This window comes from Bos mutus, chromosome 29 (assembly GCF_027580195.1).
Source record: "Bos mutus isolate GX-2022 chromosome 29, NWIPB_WYAK_1.1, whole genome shotgun sequence".
Lineage (NCBI taxonomy): Eukaryota > Metazoa > Chordata > Mammalia > Artiodactyla > Bovidae > Bos > Bos mutus.
Window position 1 is genome coordinate 25,623,208 of NC_091645.1, and position 23,393 is coordinate 25,646,600.

General features: G+C 41.0%; 2 protein-coding genes across 4 annotated transcripts in view; one reads left to right on the forward strand and one right to left on the reverse strand.

Annotated features, from left to right (window-relative positions):
• GTF2H1 (general transcription factor IIH subunit 1) overlaps nt 1-13,523 on the reverse strand; it is a 29,444-nt gene extending 15,921 nt beyond the window's left edge. Inside the window, exons 1-5 of the mRNA XM_070365219.1 lie at nt 13,352-13,523; nt 6,328-6,496; nt 2,959-3,151; nt 1,578-1,743; nt 525-618 (exon numbers count right to left, since the gene is read on the reverse strand). Of these exons, the coding sequence (XP_070221320.1) occupies nt 525-618; nt 1,578-1,743; nt 2,959-3,151; nt 6,328-6,481 (607 nt within the window). The 5' untranslated portion in view covers nt 6,482-6,496; nt 13,352-13,523. The remainder of the gene's footprint in view (nt 1-524; nt 619-1,577; nt 1,744-2,958; nt 3,152-6,327; nt 6,497-13,351) is intronic.
• Nucleotides 13,524-13,709: 186 nt separating this feature from the next.
• HPS5 (HPS5 biogenesis of lysosomal organelles complex 2 subunit 2) overlaps nt 13,710-23,393 on the forward strand; it is a 45,037-nt gene continuing 35,353 nt past the window's right edge. Inside the window, exons 1-4 of one of the 3 annotated variants that reach the window (XM_070365217.1) lie at nt 13,710-13,948; nt 18,814-18,962; nt 21,115-21,278; nt 23,250-23,360. In XM_070365217.1, coding sequence (XP_070221318.1) covers nt 21,171-21,278; nt 23,250-23,360 — 219 coding nt within the window. In that variant the 5' untranslated portion in view covers nt 13,710-13,948; nt 18,814-18,962; nt 21,115-21,170. The remainder of the gene's footprint in view (nt 13,949-18,813; nt 18,963-21,114; nt 21,279-23,249; nt 23,361-23,393) is intronic. The other 2 variants (XM_005900693.3, XM_070365218.1) reach the window with 2 other exon arrangements.

Sequence of the window (23,393 nt, forward strand, 5' to 3'; positions counted from 1 at the left end):
AAGGGGCAGAAGCTGAGGAAGCAGGAAGAGAGAACAAAATGGCCTGAGAGCTTTATGTGGTTAGAACAATGACTGAAGTAACTGCTCTCAACGTTGGCTGTACATCAACATCACTAGAGCTAGGATCAAACAATTTATACTTTAGGTGATTTCTCCAAGGGAAATGATTTGTGGGTTAGAAAAGTCATTCTGCAGGCAGCATGAAGGATGATCTGTGTTAGTGCTGTAGACACTCATTTACTGATGCCTCTGGAGTATGTCATCCTACTCAGGTCATGTTAAAGGGTAAATAAAGTTTAAGAACCACCCGTGGAAAGAATGAGAAAGTCATCATACCCATGGATCGATGTCAGTACATTACACACTAAGCTCTTAATATCTACCACGTCAGGCACTGGATAAAGTACTTTACATATTTTATTGTACTTCATCAGGAATAAAGGTAAGCTTTTTGTTTTTCAGATATTTCACTGAATTCATTCAAACAAATATTTTAACTATCTGAAAGAAATGATTCTTCTTACCTGCTGGATAGGTCCTAAAAATGGACTCAATGATATCAGATGTTAAATTGTATCTCAAACCATTACATCCATCTGTCTGGGGTCGGACATCAGCCTAAAATAAAGACATTTGTTAAGAGTATTGGGCCAAGATGTCTAAGAACCCAATGGACACTGGAGAAAGGAGGAAAAACAGAGTCTCTGAATGAAATACAGAGACAGACAAATCCTTTGCCTTTTGGCATAGAGATGGGTCAAATAAATCTGACCTGCTTCACATAACTTTAGTGACCAGTAAAATCTATGTTTCTGAAAATACAACATGGTCAAACAGACACATTTAAATGTGGCCAAAGGCAGATACCTAGTGGAAATTTAACATAAAGCTTACAGTTACGAAATATTTAACTATTTGGTTACAACATATTATCTGATTGTTTTAAGAAAGGCCTTATTAATTCAATTCACTGCTAAGCACCCAGAAAGATGCCAAACATGTAACTGGTACTGAGATTTTTGTTAAGTGTATAAATAATACTTTGGTTTTACCAGAGTATAGACTGAAACTCACCTTCTAATTCCACATATACGTTATTCTCAACTTTCCTTTCAAGATACATTTTACAAATCTTTATTAAAAAAAAATTTTTTTTTTAACTTTTTGATCATGTGACATGGCATGTGAGGTCTTACCTCCCTGACCAGGAACTGAACCAGTGCCCCCTGCATTTTAAGTGCAGAGTTTTAAACCACTGGGCTGCCAGAGAAGTTCCCAAATTTTACTTTTTTAATAACATGATGGTCATTTTACATTTAAACTTGCATTATAAGTAAAATATTGAAATCATTAAAAAAGGAAAAAAGATATCTGAAAGCCCTTACTTTAAAAGTATTAGGGGAAATAAGCATTAATCCAATTGCTAAAAGATTCATTTTCAAAAGTCCATTTTAGAAGAGTATCATGGCTACTGAAGTATCTGTTAATTTAAGGAAATACTAAATTTTACAGAAAATGGCATCATTAGCACATATACCAGTTTTTTTCCTCCTTAGAAATGTAGAAGGGTCACATACCAGAAATGCTGCAGAAATGCCAACATCCTGTTTGTGATTAGACGTGGAAGAACTCTCTGCTGCGTTCACATTTAAACGATTGGCCCAGAATTCCTCAGCACTGATGACCTGACTCACAACAAGATCTTTATAAAGCTGAAACAAAACAGGATCTTCTTGCAGCATTCTGGTGATAGAATATATCAACATATTGAACTTTTAGAATAAAACACCATTTAGGCAGCATTCTAAAAAGACCTTAGCTACACAAAACACCCAATTTTCATTTCGTGATGATTGAACGGCAAAGGTCCTTTACTTCGTTAGTAATTAAAAGCAAAAACACATTTTTGGAGGAAGAAATCCAGTGCAGGTAACTGGAAGGCAGTTGAAGCAGCAAAGGCTCAAGTCTTTGAGGGCCTGGATTTGGTCCTATTCATCCCTATGTTCCAGGGACACAAAGGCTGCATTTGTACTGTACTGTGCTTTCTTTCACGAAAAGCTGAATGGGAAGAGGGATTTTCTATCAACTACGCTTTTCATGGTGATAAACACTCGGAGCTATAAGTACAGAAAGATAATTCATCTTGTCAGAAATTCTCAGTATTTTAAATTTATTTATTTATTTGACCATGCCACGCTGCATGTAGGGTCTTAGTTCCTGAGCAGGTATTGCATCTATGCCCCAGCAATGGAAGCGTCGATTCTTAACACTGGACTGCCAGGAAGGCCCAGAAATTCCTGTTATTTTAGATGTTTCCTAAACTGTTACACAGTATGACTTTTTTCAGGTTTCTCAATCACAAACACACTTCTTAGAATCTTCTCTGTGACAGAGAATTAAGGGACCTTGGCATCTCTGAATTACAGTTTTGCTCCTAATCTGATATTAGGCTCGAGGCAGTAGTTTAACTCCTAATTCATCACATTTGCTGAAAGCCAAAGTTAGTTAAGATGCTGAAGTTAAGAACCAAACATACTGAGCACCAAATTGAGCTCCTATGTCATTCAGCTGCTTCCCACTAGCTATTTACACAAGATGCTGTACGTATGTTGACGCTACTTTCTCCACTCGTCCTACTCTCTCCTTCCCCAACTGTGTCCACAAGTTCATTCTCTACATCTGCATCTCCATTCCTTCCCTGTAGATGGGTTTAACAGGGAGGGGATACATGTATAATTATGGCTGATTTGCATTGTTGTACAGCAAAAAGCAACACAACATTGTAAAGCAATTTTCCTCCAATTAAAACAAAAACAAACCAAACACAGAGGTAAAGATAACAAAGCCTACACTTTCCTAGACTACACTGTCAAAGCACAAAGAGTGAGAATAACAAACTGCTACTTGACTGGTAAGAACCTAGTGTCTCTTTAAAAGGTTGTTCTTTTCCTCCTTCACCTGTTCTTCTCTTCCAGTTCCTTATTTGCTTTCCTCTTGAATTTGGGGAGCAGTTGCTGAAGAAGGTCTTTCACTGCATCTCGCTCTTTCACTGCTGTGCTTTCATTGGAAAAATGGAAGTTAGTTGTGTCCCCTGCGTGCAGGACCAGTTGAAGCTGAATTTTCGCTTTTCCTTCTGGACTGATTTTCTGGCCTAAAGAGAAGCATGAGGCTAGTTAGATGAGGACACTCGCACTGTGCCAACAGTCACACAATAAGTTACTTCTCATCCCAAGAAGACTCGGGATTTCTTTGGGTTTTAGTTGCCCTATTCCAATCTTGATGCTTGAGAAGAAATCCACTCTTTTCAAATAATTGCATATCACCAGAGCACGGTTCAACAAATTCACTGGTAACACTCAGGTTCCTTCTATAGTACTGTTTTTGTGTGGCATGTCTTACCCACTATTCCACCTCTGGATGCTAAAGGGCTTTTGTTTCCACTCAACTGAGCAGATTTCTTTAAAGCTTTCTGAACAGCCAACTCAGGAGTCCTGAATCCACCAACAGCTGCTTCCACCTGACATTATCATTAATAAAAATGATTTGTCACAATTAAACTCCAAAATATAGTTCATGGCTTATTTACTAACTGCAAAGGGAAATATGTAATTTTACATTTGGAGATCAGGTGTCAACACTTTAACCAAACAATTGAACTTAGCCCCATTAAAAATGAACAACCTAACACTATGGGCTTTCTGAGGTGACAGAACACTGCCACTTAGATGCTCTTCTTGCTGAAAATGTTTAACTTCAGTATAATCAAGGCTGTAGACTTGACTTTTAGTTTATAAGAAATACAGGAAATAATTAAATAAAACCTTGATCTGATATAATCAGAATGTATGATATTCTACAAATCCATACTCCTAAAGAAGAGACTACAGAGACTACAACTACATACATGAACCTACACCAGACAGGACAACTGGGGAAAACAATCCAACAGCGGTATGGGTATTTATTAAAATTCTCCTGGTGTCATAATGTTATGAGCAGTCAAAGTGTATGCACATATTTTGCCATATCAAATATGGCAAAATAACAACACTTAGATGGGATATAATTACAGATATACACTGCACCATTCTTTAAACTTTTCTGTAACTTTGAAGATTTTCGATATAAGCTGGGGCTGGAAATGTCAAAATATACCTCCATAATAGAAATCCTGTATTCTTAAAAAGTTGGCCTCATGGCTTGTCTTCTTCATAAGGGAAACAGATGAAGGGGCTTTGTCTCACTAAATGCGTGACTCATGGTAGTGTGAACACATAACTAAGAGCTCCTTGTAAAGCAATCTGCTGCTGCTGCTGCGTCGCTTCAGTCGTGTCCGACTCTGTGAGACCCCATAGACAGCAGCCCACCAGGCTCCCCCATCCCTGGGATTCTCCAGGCAAGAACGCTGGAGTGGGTTGCCATTTCCTTCTCCAAGGCATGAAAGTGAAAAGTGAAAGTGAAGTCGCTCAGTTGTGTCCGACTCTTCGCGACCTCATGGACTGCAGCCCACCAGGCTCCTCCATCCATGGGATTTTCCAGGCAAGAGTACTGGAGTGGGGTGCCATTGCCTTCTCCGTGTAAAGCAATCTACTAACACTTAAATAAAGAGAAATGTTTCCAATGAAGATGTTACTTCCAAACCAACAGTTTAGATAAAATACCTTACTGCTAAAAGTAGCAATATGAAGTCATTTACACTGTCAGCCAGCCTCTTCTACTATTCTATTCCTCCAAAACAAACTATCACTCCTTTCTAGGTATCTTTTCTTAGTCATTGCTTTATTTTCGCTCTACCTTAGTTCGTGCCTGAGAGGCCTACTTCTGAAGTTTTTAAACTAACATAATTGCTAATTTTTACCTTAGTAACGTTATTACTGAAAACTTTCAATGACTTCTTTCAGAAATGAGCATTCTTTCAAATATTCAACTTAAAATGAAAACTGATTTCATGCACATCTAGATTTTGGTATGTGCTCTCCTCCCAACACAGGGGATAGGCATGTTCTCTATACAGCAGGCTTCCCGTTTAAGAAAAGTGCTAATACAGGCAGTTCCTATTTCGTGAGGCTACAGAAGAACCAATGCTAGTTTGCAAGATAATGAGGCATTTCTCCACAGAAACAAAGTTTTAAATGGAAGCAGTGTTGGCAGGAGAGTGGACAAAGACCAGACAGCTCAGGCAGTACTGAATTATTAATATTATGAATTTTAAACAGTATTTCCTTTTGGAAATTAAGATACTAAGTTATTTCAGGGGAGAAAGATGAAGATCTTGGTTCTTTCCAGCAGCAAATTAGAGGTAAGCCCTTTGGGGAACTGTTCATATACAAAGGACCTTTGTATACGGACCTCTCTCGCAAGTTGAGGACTACCTATGTTTTAAGGTGTCATATTTCTTGAAATCTGCCAAGGAGTTTATCTAGGAGAAGAATCTCATATCCAGGAAGATAAATGAATTCGTATTAACGGTTACAGTTAAGATACCACAGTTTGTCAAGGGCTTTGTTTCCTTGGGGTGCCTCCTATTCAAGATCTTTTAGTTAGGTGAACTGCAGAAACCCCTTTCAGAGTAAAGGTTCTAAATCTCAGGATTCACTTGGTGCCTTTAAACTTAATTATTGAGCCACAAAGTGCCATACCCTTTGGGTAATAAATTCAAAGTTAATTTAATTGGAAAAGAGAAGGGATTTTGATGTTAGCTTTCATACTTAAAAATCATAAAAAGGATATAAATATATTATGCTCTGAATTTCTCCCATCTACATTTTATATAAAACAGCTTATTTTCTCAATAGATGATGGCCACATTACCAAAGATTAGATAACTTTACTTAAATGATACAATTTTATTAAGGGCAATCAGGCATCATCTATCACGATTTTAAATGCATGAACCATTTGAACCAGTAAGTCCACTGAAGAGGTGTATCCCATATATATGACCTACTCAAAAAGATGTTAGTGCACAGGTCAATACTACAACACTGCCTTTAATAACAAAATTCTGGAAACTTCCTAAACGTCCTTCAATATGTTAAATAAACGACTAAATCCATTCAGTGGACTGTTAGGCAATTCTTAAAAAGAAAGTATGTGTGGAGATCTTTACATGAGATAGATTTACACATGTGAAGTTGTACATACTCTATTACTTTAGAAAAGCAGGTGATAGAATAATATACATTCAGTGACCCCACTTTGTAATTACGTCAATACAATTGCTTTTTTGACATTACAATAGAAAATCCACCAAGACTGTATAAGCTGTCTCCTTAAAAAATTACTAACAAAAACAACATGTATCACACCTTAGTATAGCTGACTTACATTTGATATCTGCATACATATGGCTGATGGTAAATCTATCTTTGCCTTCAGGTGCCCAAGCAATTCTTTCTGCCATGAGGTACAGAGCTCCATCCTGCTTCTTCTGTCGCACCTTCTTTACAATCAACAAAACTTCTTCAGATGAAGTTGCCATGACGGCTAGAAGGTGCTAAAAAAAAAAAAAAAAAGATTTCACATCTCAATTAGGGTTGGATTTGATTTTGAGTCCCTTCTAAATCTAAAATGAGTAACAAGGGAAAGAAAAGTCGTTTCCCTCATTCAAAGTTGAAGTATTGCACTATTCCTTTAAAATTAAATTTCATTTTGCTCATACCACAGGTGTGAATTTATACAACAATTAAAACTGACACACCTGCCAGTTTTCAAACCGTTTGTACATATGCTAATCAAAGTATTTTTGATTTTTATTTTCCTCAGTTATATTCTTAAATCTTAAATGTATGATTTGACTACAAATTTGTGGTCTATAACCTATTCTTGGAATTGTAGAACTTTAGAATTATACTGCTGGATAATTCAAACTGTTCCAACTGAAAAAACCAAGAGCCACAGCGTTTGTGCAGCCTTCCTAAAACCACTCCTAGATCTAAAAACTTGGTCTAAGTTTCTGTGTGCTTAAAAATAAAACTGAAATAATTTAACACTTAACACTTCAGATACTATTTCCCACATCTTTCAACAATCAAAGGTCTTCAACTGCTAGTTTCATTTGTATATGGCTAATCTGTTACCTAGGAAACGTTTGCCTGGGGATCCCCCAACTTCTCCCCAATTCTGGGATTCTGAACCACCCAACCCAAAGCCTAGCGCCTTGAGTGTGGTTATCTAGAACGAGTCTGGGTTCAGCAGGAAAGATGCCACAACCGACGACGTCTGCCATGGGCTGGGATGGGGAAACTGGTAGCACAAAGGGTGTATATGCCATTTCTGGTGAAGTTATGACTTTAGTTTTCATTCTCAAAGCAATGACTTAAAATATAGCTTAAAAAGATTTACTTGTTCAGGTATAAGTTATAATTTCAGAGAAGTTAACATACACAGGTGTCATAAGAATTAAGTCTGAGCAAACAAGTGAAGCTTTATTGTGTATTTCTTATTCACTGAGGCAGTGATTTAAATATCAAAAACACAAGTTAAAAAAAGACTGAACTTTTAATTTCTCTGAAGTTTACTACCTGAATTTTGATTAGCCAGATCTTCCCTTTCGTAAGTTTCCTTACAGGTTACTCCACCCCCAAGTGGAAAAGAGTCAGTGTGAACACATTTATTCAATAGTTCTGTACTGAGCCAAGGAGTCTAGGGATTATGACAAATGTCTGCCAGTGGCAATTTCTGCTTTCAGAAAGCTTCCAGTCTAGCGAGCAAGATAGGCATGTGAGTCTATACAAATTAGAATGTGAAGTTCAGGGAGATTAAACAAACATTCTGATTTAGGACTCAGGCACTTAATTTCTTCACACAAGAGGCTTTGTCATAGATACCTTAGGGCAACTAAGAAATATGCAGTTATAATTAACAATAAAATGCATAGTTCTTAGGTGTTCTGTTTGATGCATTTTGACAGCTGTTTATGACCATGTACCATTACCCAAAACTAGAGGGAGAACATTTCCATCGCCCTGCTAAGTTTTCTCACGTCCCTTTCTAGTCTGGTCTCTTCCTCCCACCCTCCAGCAACTGTTTTGATTCCTATCACCACAGGTTAGTTTTTGTCTGTTCCAGGATTTCATTGGAAATGGAATCATGCAGTATGTATGCTTTCATTTTTGGCTTTTTGAAATTCACCATATTATTACATGATTCAGTAGTTTTGTTTTTTTTTAATATATAAGTAATTCATGAATTGGGTCTTAAATGAGGGTTTTGACAGAGAAAAGAAAATAAGCACTGTAATCAAAGGGAATGGCTTGGGGCAAAGATTGGGGCCAGGGATGGTTACTAGTTTGCTCTGGATGTAGCACAAAATTCATAATGGGGATCAGTGGGATATGAAATTGAAGAGTTAAGATGGAGGCAGACAATGGAAAATACCCCACTGTGTGGTTGACAACAGAAAACTTCTAAAAGATTAAAATGGGGGACCAATTTGTATTTTAGGAAATTAATCTAAGACAACATGAGAGAGACTGAAGAGAGGGACCAGAAGGGTCTGAAGCAGGCGGGGGGCAGTGAGAATGGAGAGGAAGAGACGAGGAGGAGTACTGAGGAAGCAGAATTAACAGATATTGTACTGAAGATGTCAGAGCTGCTTACTCACACCCCACTTCTAGGTGTTGCTGACAGGAGTACAGCAATGCCATTTACTGAGACAGTTAGAAGAAAAAACAATAAGTGAAGACAAGCAATTCAGCTCTGAAAATGAGTCTGAGGTGCCGATAAGTCATGCAGATAAAGACAGTCTGGATTATGCAGGCATTTATAAATGCTGGGACTGAGCTTCATTAAGTCAAGTAACCAGAAAGGATTTAAAAAAATGCCCCAAGTTAATCATCTTGTTTACTTGTGATTGAAAGCATTTTCCCATGTTACTTTACAACCTCCAGCTTTAATATACATCATATATGATAAAGGATCAAAATTCTTAATGCCATCTTTTAACTGATTTACTTATTTGATGTCCTCCTGAGATTGTGATTACTGTTGCTTACAAAGTTTGAAAAACCATGGTTTTAAATAAATGTTTTTTTGGTTTTTCCCTTTTTTGGTTGTGCTATGGCGTGTGGGATTTAAGTTCCCTGACCAGGGATCGAACCTCGGCCATCCGAAAGCACACTGCCTAACCACTGGACTGCCAGGGAAGTCCCTTAAGGACTATTTAACGACATTAAAAAGATTCCATTAGGTGCTCAAAACAAGCAAAAAACCCTAGTTTGATTATATATTCTTAAATTTTAAAAAACCTATCTAAAATTTATTGAATGCTTGTAATACATGCCAGCAACTGGGCTAAGTTCTTTATTATCTCTTTGAGTCCCCAGTTAACAATCCTGAGGTAGATTCTATTATTAGTTCCATTCTGCAGATAAAGGAAACTGGGTCTAAGAAACCCAGAAGCTTTCCCAAAGCATCAAGAAGTAGAACTGGGTTTGAATCTGGGTCAGTCTGACCTTGGAGTTCCATTACGCTACCCTGCAAATATATATGACAGGGGAGACATATACCCAATTTAATAGTGGTTACCTGTGGTGACAGGACTACAGATGATTTGAATGTTCTTTTTGTTTTCTTGACTATCTACAATAAACACTGTATTTTGTAACGAGAAAAAGTTATTAAAAATGTCTTTCCAGGGACTTCCCTGGTGGTCCAGTGGTTAAGACTCTGGGTTCCCAATGCAGGGGGGCCAGATTTGATCCCTGGTCAGGGAACTAGATCCCACATGCCGCAACTAAGACCCAGTGCCGTCAAGTAACTAAATACCTAAAAAAAAAAAAAAAAAAGTCTTTCCAAGAGTTTATGATCTATCAAACTGTATCTATAAGGTAACATGGGAAAATGTTACAGGTAGTTAGTGTGCTAAGAATTAGAACAACTGTTATTTTCAAGTTTCGTAATATTATTTTTATTTAGTATTAAAACTTTAACTTATAGTAATTTTTATAACATCTATGGAACCATTAAATATTTTTACATTAATATTATAACAAATTATTACAAAAATTTTAAAAACTTACCTATACTTTGTAAAATTAAACTCCATACCACAGGAACCATGTTTTAGGAAACATGAATTAAAATCTGAGAAAGACATGTGGGGAGGGCGTGTGGAGGGTGACAAGCAAATAATGACAGTATGTCCATGTATGGAGGAAAAGCAAGGACAGCTGATAGAGAAAGTCCCCAATTAACTGGGCTTACAGGCACAAGTGTTAGCTTTGGAAAAGAACAGAAAAACTTTTCTGAGATGGGACGGTAAGGAAGAAAGATGAATGAAGACATAGGAACTGTAGAGTGGAGGATAAATTAGATTAAAGGAACTATTAGTTGGCTACTTTAAATCAATTTGGAAAAACAAAAGGTAAAACCATTCATATTAAAATCCATTTAGAGGGAGCTTTAAAAATGCATCAGAGACAAGTCACTGAACACTGGGAATAACTAGTTGATTGTCTTACAGATAACTTGCTTGGCAAATTTCCCTGCTCATCTGCAGTACCTCTGTTAACTATAGAAGGACCAGTTTTAGGAAGTTTAACAGAACCAGTGGTACCATCCTGCAATGGCGTCTAAGATTTCTAGATTTTTCCTGAAGGTGGCTCCTTGGGGAGGCAAAAAGATCTTTCTAGTAGAACTCTGTAAGAGCCACAGAATATTTTGTTTAGGAAAAATACTGATGCCATTACATTTAAATAAAGCAGCTTGATGAAGATCTAGCTTTACTTAAAAGATTACTTTATGAAATAATCTGCCACAAGACTGCTTTAAATAGCAAAATCCTCCAGCAAAGGCGTTAATTCACTTGCAGTTAAATATTTACTTGCACTGGGCCTTGACACAGTCTCCTCCCTTTCCATCAACTTGCTTGTACTCATTTTTTGGTCTCCTCCAAGTTTCAAAGTCACCAGGCAAGGTTTCCTGTTCTTCTCTTTACAGCACTTATCACTACTGTAATTAATTTTTAAAGTTAACTCTTTAACTTCTATCTCCTGGCAAGACTGCAAGCTTCACAAAGAAGGGCAGAGGCTGCATATGTTGTTCATGGCAATACAGAGCCCAGCAGCATATTTAAGCCTGAGGCAACAGTCCAATAAGCACCTGTGACATCTATGCAAGATCTCTGCTGTTAAAAGAATACGATCTTGGTTAAGAAACAAGAAACCTTTGTACATACATTCTGGAATAAACTCCAGGAACTCAATTTACAGAGCAGAGTACCATTCCTCACAGATTCCAATAACTGGCTTATAAGTAAAAAGGGATAAGAAGAATTTGAAACTGTTTGGCAGAAATCTTTAACTTTCCATTTCCTACATCCTGTATCTCTGCATTTCCATTCCCTTTCCAATGTGAGAGATAAATGGTGCAGGAAAACAAAACAAGCGACACATGAAATAAATTCCGTATCACTCTCTAAAAAGAGGATTATTAGAGAAAGTGCTTCTGTGTCTGCCAGCATACAAAATGGAGATCTGGAATGCTGCTTGCCGTCAGGCAATCCTAAAAAATGTTAACAATTCAGCACTACAGGGAATAAGATCTTGGAAGTATGTACAGAGTGACCAAAATGTACTGTTTTAAGGATAGTCACATATGTAAGGAGGACATTAAATGGAAAAACTGAGGTAGCAATTTTAAGACCAAGCACTTTTTCATTTTACAGCAGTGCAGGGAGAGGGAGGAGGAGGAAATGCCACAGAGATGCAAGACAGAGGGAAGTGAGGCTTGTATCCACTAATAAATACTGCATGCCGACAACAGGAGGATGCCAAAAGTGAGAGGAGAGCAATCAGCTGGTAATCAAAGTGCAGAAAGCAGGAAACGACTAAAGACACTTCCAGTAGCAGTATCCACGGAGTAGAAACAGTGGGCAAAATGCTTGGAAACCTCAAGGTACACCTGACAACTTCTGATGGTGAAGGGAAAACCAGCAGCACAGAAAAGCAGGGCTAAAAGATGTACAGACAGACCATCAGGAAGAAGATATAAGCCTTTAGGGCAGGAGGTACAGGAAGCAGCCACAACTGACTGAAGCTGATCGTCTGGTGCACTGTTTTTAGCCAATTCCTCTCTTTGCATCAACCTTCCTAGTAAACAGCTCTCTCTGCGTTTGTGATTTTTTTTCCACATTAGCACTACCATACGACTGAACTGAACTGAGGTACTTCTTATTATACCACGCAGTAGAGACTCAAATCTTTAAATCTGCTGCACTGCTACGTGTTGGCTGAGTGAGAGTAGCAGAACAGGTTTAATGGCTCCAAATTACCTCTCCCTCTTTTCCAAACCAGGGATTTTGGTCAGCTAAAGGACACAAAGTTCGTTCTAGAGCCTAGTTCTTTTGTATGCCATAAACCTGATACTAGAGGTTACCTTCCCCTCTGCTGTGACCTCTCCATTTCATTTTTCTACCTTTGATTTTTCAAAATCTACCTTAGGGTTGGCAACCTTGCTTTAGTTACCAAAGTCGAGTTCAGTGATTTTCAAACTGTGTTCCAAGAGGGGAGGCTGAGTGGGTAGGATGGGTGCTCCCAAATGCAATTCCACCATGGCATGTTGCTTTATATGTCTGGGGTTTCTGGTAAGAATTCACTAGGAAAAATTGTTCCACTTCCTTATGGAGTCAGTACTTACTGCAAGGTATACTTTAAACCACACAGTTTTGGTATGTTTTTAAAACTGGGTCTGTTAATGGGCAAAAGGTTAAGTTTTTATCTCTTTCCTCCCGTCACACCTCCCCCTCCCTCTTTTTTAAACAGGTGTTTAAGAGTCAACCGAAAACACTTCCTTACACAATTTAGCCTTTGAGAATTTCTAAAATAATTATATATTTCCATGTGTTGGTGCTTAAACATGATCAAGTTGGGCATAGATCAAAACTTGGTGTGTGAGTGGCGGGGATGGGGTGAACTGGCACACGTGTTAAGGTCGTTTTAAGAGGGACAGGAATTGACAAGCGAAGCAAAAGGAGTGTGGAACTAAGATGAAAGCTTTTCCCTTACAGAAACCGAAAGACTCAATAGCACATTTTCTAACGGGAAGGGCTCCTCAGCCAGAGAGAGGCCTCCACGTCCTTCACCCTCATGAGCCAAGTCTTATCCCAGCTTCGGGTACATCTTTGAGTCCCTGCTTTCAGTGGAGGAGTTGGCTTCCTATAGACAAGCAGATTAGGAGTCGCCTCTTCCTCTCTTCATTATAATAAACGGCTAACCGACAGCAGAATTGGGAATTGCAGCAACGGCGACAGGGATACAGGAAAAAGGGGCAGATACCGTGCCGTCCTGCGGCCCCCAGGCCTGTCAGCTCATCACCCAACCGTCCACCCCATTTTTCGGTCTAAACTTACCAGGTGGGAGACGGCCCTGGGCAGGGAGTAAGTTACTGCGCTGGGTCGAGTCGAGTTCCGCTGAGCTTCTTAGAGACGCTGCGGGAAAGAGGCTGAAACCCAGTAGCCGCCGCCGCCGCCACCGCCTCTGTTACCAGGGGGTCTCGCCTCCATCGCTGGCTGCGAGAACTCTGAGGGCACGTGACCGGAAGTATGAAGGCGGGTCTGCGGGACACGTGACCCCAGAGCACGGCCGCCATGACACCTTCCGCTAGTTCCCTCCCTCCTCCGCCGGTGCGCGCCTGTTTCATTTCCTCTCGCCGGCTTTAGGCGGTGAAAGGTCCCAGGAACTTAGCTGTCTCACCCCTTTGGCCTAGAGCTCCTCCGGTCCCGTTCGGCGCTGCGTTTTCGGCCGACAGCGGGCAGGCCGCAGAGAGCGTAATCGCGACCGCGGCCGGAGGGGGAGGGACCACGCGCAAGCAGGGCGTAACCCGTCACGTGACGAGGAAGTACCGTTAACAGCTTTGTCTCGGCGTCCCCGGCGCTCCGGGATGACGTAAGCCTGGGAGGGAGGAGTAGGAGGGAAGACTGAAGTTCAGGTGCGGCTCTTAGCGCGCGGTGAGTGTGCGGGCGCCTAACCTGGAGAGATGCTGTGACCCACAGAAAGTTGGGGGCTGCCAGCCTAGAGGTGGTGGAGAGGGGCTGAGACCTACAGGCTGGGAGCCTGACTTTGAAAACTTGATTACCGCCGCTTCTTTCAAGAGATCTGAATGTAGTATTAAAGTTAACTGCTGTTAAGTTCGGAGTTCGCTAGGCAGGGAGCTTGTGGTCAGATGTCTGCAGTGATGCGTGCAAGGCATGTTGAGTGCATGAGTGAGTGAGTCGCCATTTCTTGGTCTAAGGTAGAGAGGAGTTCTCTATTACTTGAGTTGTTGAGTCACTCAGTCGTGTCCGACTTTGCGACCCCATGGGCTGCACTACTCCAGGCTTCGCTGTCCTCCACTGTGTCCCAGAGTTAGCTCAAACTCATATCCATTGAGTCAATGATGCTATCCAACCTTCTCATCCTCTGTCTCCCCTTCTCCTGCCCTCAGTCTTTCCCAGGATCAGGGTCTTTTCCAAGGAGTCGGCTCTTCGCATCAGGTGGCCAAAGTATTGGAGCTTCAATTCAGCATCACTCCTAATGAATATTCACGGTTGATTTCCTTTAGGATAGACTGGTTTGATCTGGCTGTCCAATGAACTCTCAAGAGTGTTTTCCAGCACCACAGTTCGAAAGGCATCAATTCTTTGGCGTTTAGCCTTCTTTATAGAAAGATCCCATTATGAGGAAATCCCCAACTTCCCCTTGGCATAATATCTGTAATTTTTCTTCCTTTTTCCTCTCTCTTGCCTCTTCTTCCTTCCACGCATCTAGTGGGGAAAAGAGAACGCTGTTATTTGCGTTGGATGTTCGCACAGCAAACACTGGTTCAGTAAAATGAGTACTAGGCCAAGAGACCCCACTCCAGTACTCTTGCCTGGAAAATCCCATGGACGGAGGAGCCTGGTAGGCTGCAGTCCATGGGGTCGCTAAGAGTGGGACAGGACTGAGCGACTTCCTTTTCACTTTTCACTTTCATGCATTGGAGAAGGAAATGGCAACCCACTCCAGTGTTCTTGCCTGGAGAATCCCAGGGACGGGGGAGCCTGGTGGGCTGCCGTCTATGGGGTCGCACAGAGTCGGACACGACTGAAGCGACTTAGCAGCAGCAGCAGCAGGCCAAGAGAAAAACCTTTTTTTTGATCCTACTGCTTTTTATGTTGCCATCAAGCAATAGGGGAAATGGAAAGGTAATTAGATTTGGACTCAAGATTAGTGGATTTTAGTCTCACCTCTGCTTATGAGCTCTGTGACCTTTGGTAAACCAACTCTTGAAAAGGTTTTTCATTGACTTTGGTAAGCATTTATGGCCACCCTCTGTTTGCTTAGTGTTTTGCTAGGCTAACTGTGACAGAAGTAATAGTTAAACTCAGTTTTGTGGAGAGACAGGGTTTTTTTTATTTGGAGGAAGATTCCAGAAACAGCATATATTATACCATGGAGGCACAGAAGGTTTATAGAAAGATCTGTACAGAGATTCTTGTTAAATATTTACTTAAAAGTCTTAAATGCATATATGTGTATGACTAAGTCACTTAGCTGTACACTTGAAACTAACACAGCATTGTAATTTAACTATATGTACCTCAATAAAAAATCTTGTTCAGAAAAATTTCAAACACAGACAGAATAGTACAATGAACCCTCATGTATACCTAACCAAACTTTAACAAGTATCAACATTCTACTGTTCTTGTTTGAACAGCTTAAAAATTTCTGGGTACTTTTTATATCCATTGGTGAATTTGATTAATAGCAGCTTTCAATTTGAGCTCAATTCTACTGTGTCTGGGTACTGGCTGATGTTGTTTACTTGCTAAATTGTCTCCAACTCTTTTGTGACTCCATGGATTACAGCTTGCCAAGCGCCTCTATTCATGGAATTTCCCAGGCAAGGATATTGGAGTGGGTTGGCATTTCCTTCACCAGGAGATCTTCCCAACCCAAGGATCGAATCTGTGTCTCCTGTATTGGCAGGCATATTCTTTACCACTAAGTCACCAGGGAAGCCCAGGTACTAGCTAGGAAGATTGTATTAATATTGTTTGAAAATTTCTTTGGGTGTTAGTTAGCTTCTTTCTCTGTTGAATCAGATGTGTGACATGGCTACTTTAAAAACATACCTGGAAAAAAAAAAACAACACAAAAAACTGCCTCTGTGATACTATTTTAGGATGTAATATAGAAACTTAGTGTCCAGGTCAAGGAAGTTAGTGTTTCTACTCTGTTCTGGTTATTAAGCTACTGAAGAGTTTTATGTTCAGTTCTGGACAAGACATGTTCAGGCATGTGTGGAAGGCTTATCAGAACTGAGAGGAATTTGGAAATTGTCAGGTCAGAATGATTGAAGAACTGGTGTTAAATTTTTAGAAGACCTCATGACATTTTTCAAATACTGAAGGACTGTTTTGTAAGGAGTAAACATTTCCTTGGGCTTCCCAGGTGGCACTCTTGGTAAAGAACCTGCCTATCAAAATGCAGGAGCCACAGGTTTGATCCCTGGGTGGGGAAGATCCTCTGGAGGAGGGCATGCAACACACTCTAGTACTCTTGCCTGGAGAATCCCATGGACAGAAGAGCCTGGTGGGCTACAGGACATAGGGTTGCAATAAGTCAGACATGACTGAAGTGACTTAGCATTCATGCAGACATTTTCTTAAACTGTAGAAGCCACAGTTGGTAAAAGTTCCAAGTCATCAGGTTTCAGCCCAGTAGTAAAAAAGTACCTTATAATGGTGTGGAGGAGTGGAGCTGTGCAGCTTCATGAGAGGGAGCACTTCCTTTCCCTTTCTGAAAATGTTCAGAGACCCAGAAGCTTAATTCAGATTAATTTTTGAATTACGTGGATGTGTGCACCGAGATATCTGTGAGTCTTCCACTTTGAGAATTATGAGAAGTGGGACTTATTCTAGACCTGAAAGCCTGGGAAGATTTTGCGAAGTAGGTCTGGGAGGTAAGGAGTCTATTCAGAGATAGTAAGCGCAAGGGAAGGTATAAATTTGGAATGGTGTAACACTATCACCCGGAGAAGGCAATGGCACCCCACTCCTGTACTCTTGCCTGGAAAATCCATGGACAGAGGAGCCTGGTAGGCCGAAGTCCATGGGGTGGCTAAGAGTCCGACATGACTGTGCAACTTTACTTTCATGCCTTGGAGAGGGAAATGGCAACCCACTCCAGTGTTCTTGCCTGGAGAATCCCAGGGACAGAGGAGCCTAGTGGGCTGCCATCTATGGGGTCGCACAGAGTCAGACACGACTGAAGCAACTTAGCAGCAGCAGCAGCAACACTTTCACCGGGCTTCCCTGATAGCTCAAGATGGCAAAGAATCCGTGTACAATGCAGGAGACTGAGTTTGATCCCTGGGTTGGGAAGATCCCATAGAGAAGGGAACAGCTACTCACTCCAGTATTTTGGCCTGGAAAATTCCATGGACAGAGGAGCCTGGCAGGCTATAGTCCATGGAGTCTCAAAGAGTCAGACACGACTGAGAGACTTTCACTTTCACTAACACCCAGCAACTTCTCTTGAGAACTGACATTGTATATGCTGTTCCCTTTTCGTTCTCATCTGCATTAAGTCTTTTTCAGAGAAATAGAAACTAGGTTTTTTACTTGATTAGGTCATAATTTCCAGGTTATTCTCTCTTCACTGAGATCAATGCCAAATGATCTATCCATATCAGAATTTAAGTTTGCAAGTGGAAGAGATAGCCACTGTGGTCTTGATGTCATTCCTTTCTATCTTCCTTAGGATCTTACACAGTGATTCATCTTCTTTTTCTTGTATCTTCAGTCCCTATCATTCTAAATTCTGTTCATTTACTACCTACATGTCTGTTTGAGTCTCCTCTGCTCATAAAGTCAAGAGAGGTTTTCTCCTTCTCCACAAGATGTCTTGAGTAACTAACAGACCTTATCTTTAGTTTCTCACTTCTAACCCCTTTTCTCAAGTCCTTGGTTTCTAGTGTCTGCCCACAGCGCTTTACAGAAATTATGTTGTCTACCAGTACTAAATCCTTCAATGCCTTTCTGTTGCTTACCAAATATAATTTGTTCAGGTTCCTTGGTTTGAGATTCATAGTGCTTTGTAACTTGTACCTGAATTAATATCCAGGTTTATCTTTTTTTATTCCATTGCTTGTATGCTGTGTTTCAACCAAAGACTTATATTCTCCAAATATATCATCTGACTTGCCAATGCAGGAGACACGGATTCCATCCCTGAGTTGGGAAAATCCCCTGGAGAAGGAAATGGCAACACACTCCAGTATTGCCTGGGAAATCCCATGGACAGAGGAGCCTGGTGGGCTACAGTCCATGGGGGCGCAAAGAGTAGGCCACCACTTAGTGACTAAACAACAACAGTAAATACTTGGCTTATTGCTGCCTCTTTACCCTCCCTTTCCTCAGCTCTAGTGTTGCTTCCCTTAGAAAGGTTTCTGCGGTTACTTTTAACTCAGTGTGATCCCTCTGTCCTCTGTGTTCCGACGTATTACTTTGCTTTTGTTCCCCTTATGAGGTGTGTGTGTGTGTGTGTGTGTGTATGAGGGGGCTGTGTGTGTGTGTGTGTGTGTGTGTGTGTGTGTGTGTGTGTGTGTGTGTGGGGGTGTGTGTGTGTGTGTGTATGAGGGGGCTGTGTGTGTGTATGAGGGATGTGTGTGTGTGTGTGTGTGTGTGTGTATGAGGGATGTGTGTGTGTGTATGAGGGGGTGTGTGTGTGTGTGTGTATGAGGGGGCTGTGTGTGTGTATGAGGGATGTGTGTGTGTGTATGTGATTTGTCTTTCCTCCTCAGTTGATTATAAAGTGACTGCTTTCTGGAATTATTTTGTCTTGTTAGCACCACTGTGCCTCATATTTTACTAGAAGCCGCTGATTTGGAGGAAAAAACACCAGAATTAGGAGTTTAAATTTTACTCAGGGGCTTGCTGAGGACTTCCGCCTGGGCCATAGCCACTCAGTTGGCTCTGAGGAAACTGCTCAGAAGAGGTAGGAGAGAAGACAGTTTACGTGGGAATTTTAGCTGGGAAATAAGTGCAGGCAGGCCTATATCTTGGTAAAAGAGTACTGCTAATCACAAAGAACCGATTTTAGTGCTTTTCTATGTATGGGGATGTATGAAAATCTGAGGTGATTAAAATTCTGCCTGAGATATACATCTGTTTGAGGGGCCTTTGTCTGAGCCACGGGCCTCATCCTGTTGACTTAATTTCCTCTGAGTGCTCTGGTGGTCAGCAACTGCAGCGGGTTAGGGCTTAACCCTTGTAGAACTCGATGGTGAGCAGAGCTGTTTGTCTGGTGATCCTGATTTTTCTGTGTCTGTAATACTTAATAATGTGAATGGGTGAAAGAATGGCAGAAGATTTTTAAAAAATATTTTGAGTATAGGAGAACTACTAAAGATTTTTTTTTTTTCAGAACACCATTCTTGCACAGATCAAGCTGTATTAAAAACAGCATTAATAGCAGAAAATAAAACTATGTTATGTGTATGCAGTAAAAACTATTGTAAACGTCTGTATGTGTTTTGCCCCTGGAAATTATGCCTCATGAATGTTAGGACTTTCAGTTAGGTTTTGTCCTCTGTTGTATCTCTGGGACCTAAAAGGATGCCTGGCACATAGTTGGTGCTAAGTACATATTTGTTGAATAAATGAGTGAGTGAATACATGTGTTTTTTTGGGAAAAACAAAACCACAAGGTATAAATAATTAAAAACAAGTATAAACAGTTATTTCTGAATTTTTCCGTGGTATTTGCTTTTTATTCTCAACTTGGTAGGTAACAAAAGATTGAGGAAAAGTTAAAATTAATGGGTAGAATTTTCTTAAATTCTGTTTCTTTTTTTCTGGAACCTCATATAATTTGACAGAAACACACGCTTGAGTGTTGTCGAACAGGTACGAATGCTTGTGTTAGTTGACAAAGTCTTCACTGGGTAGCTGGCATTTGCTCCCTTGTATTCTTTAGTTTAGTCTCTAAGTTATGTCTGACTTTTGCGATCCCAGGGATGTGAATTCTTACTCCTGATTTTTCCTATCAGGTCTGATACTGAAGCTCTCATTCCCCTTGATGTGCTAATTCTCGGCATCCGACTTCTCACTCACAGGCTGGAGGAAGCCATCCAGCGGCCCTTTTCCTGTTAAACACTGTTGAATTGTGGGCTCATAACCATTGAATGTCACCCCACTCCAGTACTCTTGCCTGGAAAATCGCATGGGCGGAGGAGCCTGGTGGGCTGCAGTCCATGGGGTCGCACAGAATCGGACACTACTGAGCGACTTAGCAGCAACCATTGAATGCAGTGAGAGACTTACAGACACGTGATTTACAGCTCAAAGAATTGCAGCTGGAGTTGCTATTTTACCACAGAGGAGCTTGACAGAATTTCCCCTTATATTTTGCAGGGTCTGTTCTATACTGTTAGATAAATAGAGTAGGATAGGATTATGGAGAACCTTGAGAATCTGGATTTTTTTTCTCTGGGAGTTTTAGAGTCAGGGAATGATACCGTACAAGCTGACTCACGTATAATGTTACTTGTACTTGTTTTCTTCCCACCTAGATGCCAGGCACCTCCAGAGTAGGGAATCCTTGTCCCTTTCTCATGTTTCCTTGTTTTCTCCACTTGTTCCTGAGTCCAGGCTTGCCCTGCTCACCGCACGACAGGCCAGTAAATCGGAGACAGAAGTGTTCAGGCAAAGAATAACTTTATTTGGAAAGGTGGTTGACCGAGACAATGGCAGGACTCCTGTCTCAAAATAACCATCTTCTTGGGGTCTGGATACCAGATTGTTTTCTAGGGGTGGGGAGGAAGGTGAGGAAGTAAAGTAAAAAGGCTATTAATCTTGCAGACATCTCCTGGAATGGCCAACCTCAGGGAGGGGACTGTTAATTTCTCCCTTCCTGTAGCCATCCACAGGTGGAGCGGGTCCTGAAGAAAGGCATTTTGGTTTAAGATTCAGGTAGAGGGGCAGGGTTCCTTGAGGCAGGCCATTATGTATGGATTGCAACAGCAATGGGGAGCAAAGGTTAAAAGGAACAGATCCATCATGGAGTCAGATTTTGTTCTTCGCTGTAACACCTGTTCATTTAATGCTTGCTGGAAGAGTGGTGAGCTTCTTAAATTATATTTCTGCAGGTTTTATTCAGGATCAGTGTGCCTGTCCCTCAACGTAGTTTCATCTGTCTGGGTAAATGACTTTTGTGCCAGTGATACCAGAGTCCTACAGCCATGTTCTTGCAGAATTTGAGTCTCTGGATCCATTACTTTCAGCCCTGAGGCTGGACTCCACTCGTCTAAAGGTGATTTTCTTGATCCTTATATCAGTTTTATTTTCATATTGATAGTTTGGTGCGTTCTTTGTTACGTGTGTGCCCCTCCCAAACATTTTTTATGTTTCATAGACTCCTGGGTGTTCTTACCTGTACTGTAATACTTTGCGTAGAAGTAGTATTTTCCTAGCACTTTCTTGATTTATTTTTCAAGCAGTTGATTGAATTCTTTTTTCCCATCCTTAGAAGTCATGATATTGATTACTGAATCCACCCCCTCCCCCAAATCTTACTGCCTTCTCTCAGAAAGTAATGTATTTGATTGAAAATAACATAGTTTAAATGAGTATACCTCATTGCCTTTTGAACAATAAGAACCATTGCAGTTCTATGAAGTTCATTTCAAAACAAGGAATTGGATGTACCCCTCTGTTTTAGGGAACGGAGCTAAAAATTAGCATTGCAAAATTAACCAAAAATTAGTTCTGTGGGGAAGGAGTATGTGCTTCTCTCAAACTCTGAGTTCATTTGATAAACTCAGGAATGACATGGTAAAGAACAGTCTCATAACCAATTCCTCACCCCAGAGCACCCTTCTAGCCTCTGAGCAAAGGAACGGGAAGTAATAGGCAAAGTAATAGGAGCAACAATTATGAGGGTTGGTAGCTGACATTTTTTTAGCTGCAAGTTACAGAAAATCTTCTCAGTAATGGCTCAAGCAATAAAGGTGTTTATAACCTGGTTGGAAGTCGTTATTTCTGGGATTAGTGTGGTGGCCACTGATATTCCTTAGGACCCAGGCTTTCCATCTTTCCCGTTCTGCTAGCTTCTGTATATTGACTGTTGGTCACATTTGCAAGATAAGCGGCCGGCTTCAAGTCTTGATTATCTCCAGTAGCAGCTCAAGTGAGATGGAGCTGCCTGAGACAAAGGCTTTTTTCCCCTTCAGATTGTACCATTTATCTGAGAGGGCAGAGTTTTCCAGGAAGCCCTCACAGGGCTTAGTCTCATTAGCTGGACTTGAGTTCTAGGGCTCCCCCTAGCTGCAAAAGAAACTGGGTAAGTGAAGATTTGGATTTTCCAGCTTCTATAGTAGAAAGATGGAGAAGGTAATGGCACCCCACTCCAGTGCTCTTGCCTGGAAAATCCCATGGACAGAGGAGCCTGGTAGGCTGCAGTCCATGGGGTTGCTAAGAGTCGGACACGACTGAGCGACTTCACTTTCACTTTTCACTTTCACGCATTGGAGAAGGAAATGGCAACCCACTCCAGTGTTCTTGCCTGGAGAATCCCAGGGACGGGGGAGCCTGGTGGGCTGCCGTCTGTGGGGTCGCACAGAATCGGACATGACTGAAGCGACTTAGCAGCAGTAGCAGCAGCATAGTAGAAAGAAGCAAGGTTGAAGAGGATTGGGAATATGTTTGTTTGCCAACCAGTAATTTTTACCGTAGTGTTCTGGGCACAGCATGGCCACTGCTTTTTCTGGATAAGGAGAGGAAGGTGTGGGGAGATCTAATAGTACAGCGACTTGTATTTGCGTCGTCTGCAGTCTCACTTGCTCTCAGAGCTGTGGGTTTTCTGTTCTCATCGTACAGACTAGAAAGGATTTACCTGAACACATGGTTAAAGTGGTTGCTTTATCCCCTGGGTACTTGATCTTCCATCGTTGCGGTCAGCATTGGAATGACCTAGCTGAATTGCCCAGAAGATGAATAGGCTAGTAACTGGCTTCTGCCAAGGGGGAAATTACTCATTTATACAATTGAGCCTATTCAGCCATTTTGAGATTCAGTTAAAAAGTTGAAACTGAAATGTCCTTTCTTCTGTATCTTTCACTATTCTAGAATAAGAGCTTGAATCCCGTTGGATGGTATCTAACTGGGCAGTGGGTAGAGTGGTGGGGAGGAACCTGACACAAATTCTCAGTGTCTTATTTCCAGTCGATAGTTTGATTTGCTTAGTGGCTGAGAGTCTCTCACTTGTCTGTTTCCATGTTTCTAGTGCACGAGCATAGCCGTGTCTCGAAAATGGTTGGCTTTGGGCAGTTCAGGAGGAGGACTCAACCTCATTCAGAAAGAAGGCTGGAAGCACAGGCTTTTTCTTTCTCACAGGGTAAGATTAAGGGTTGCCCTGTCATGTACCATC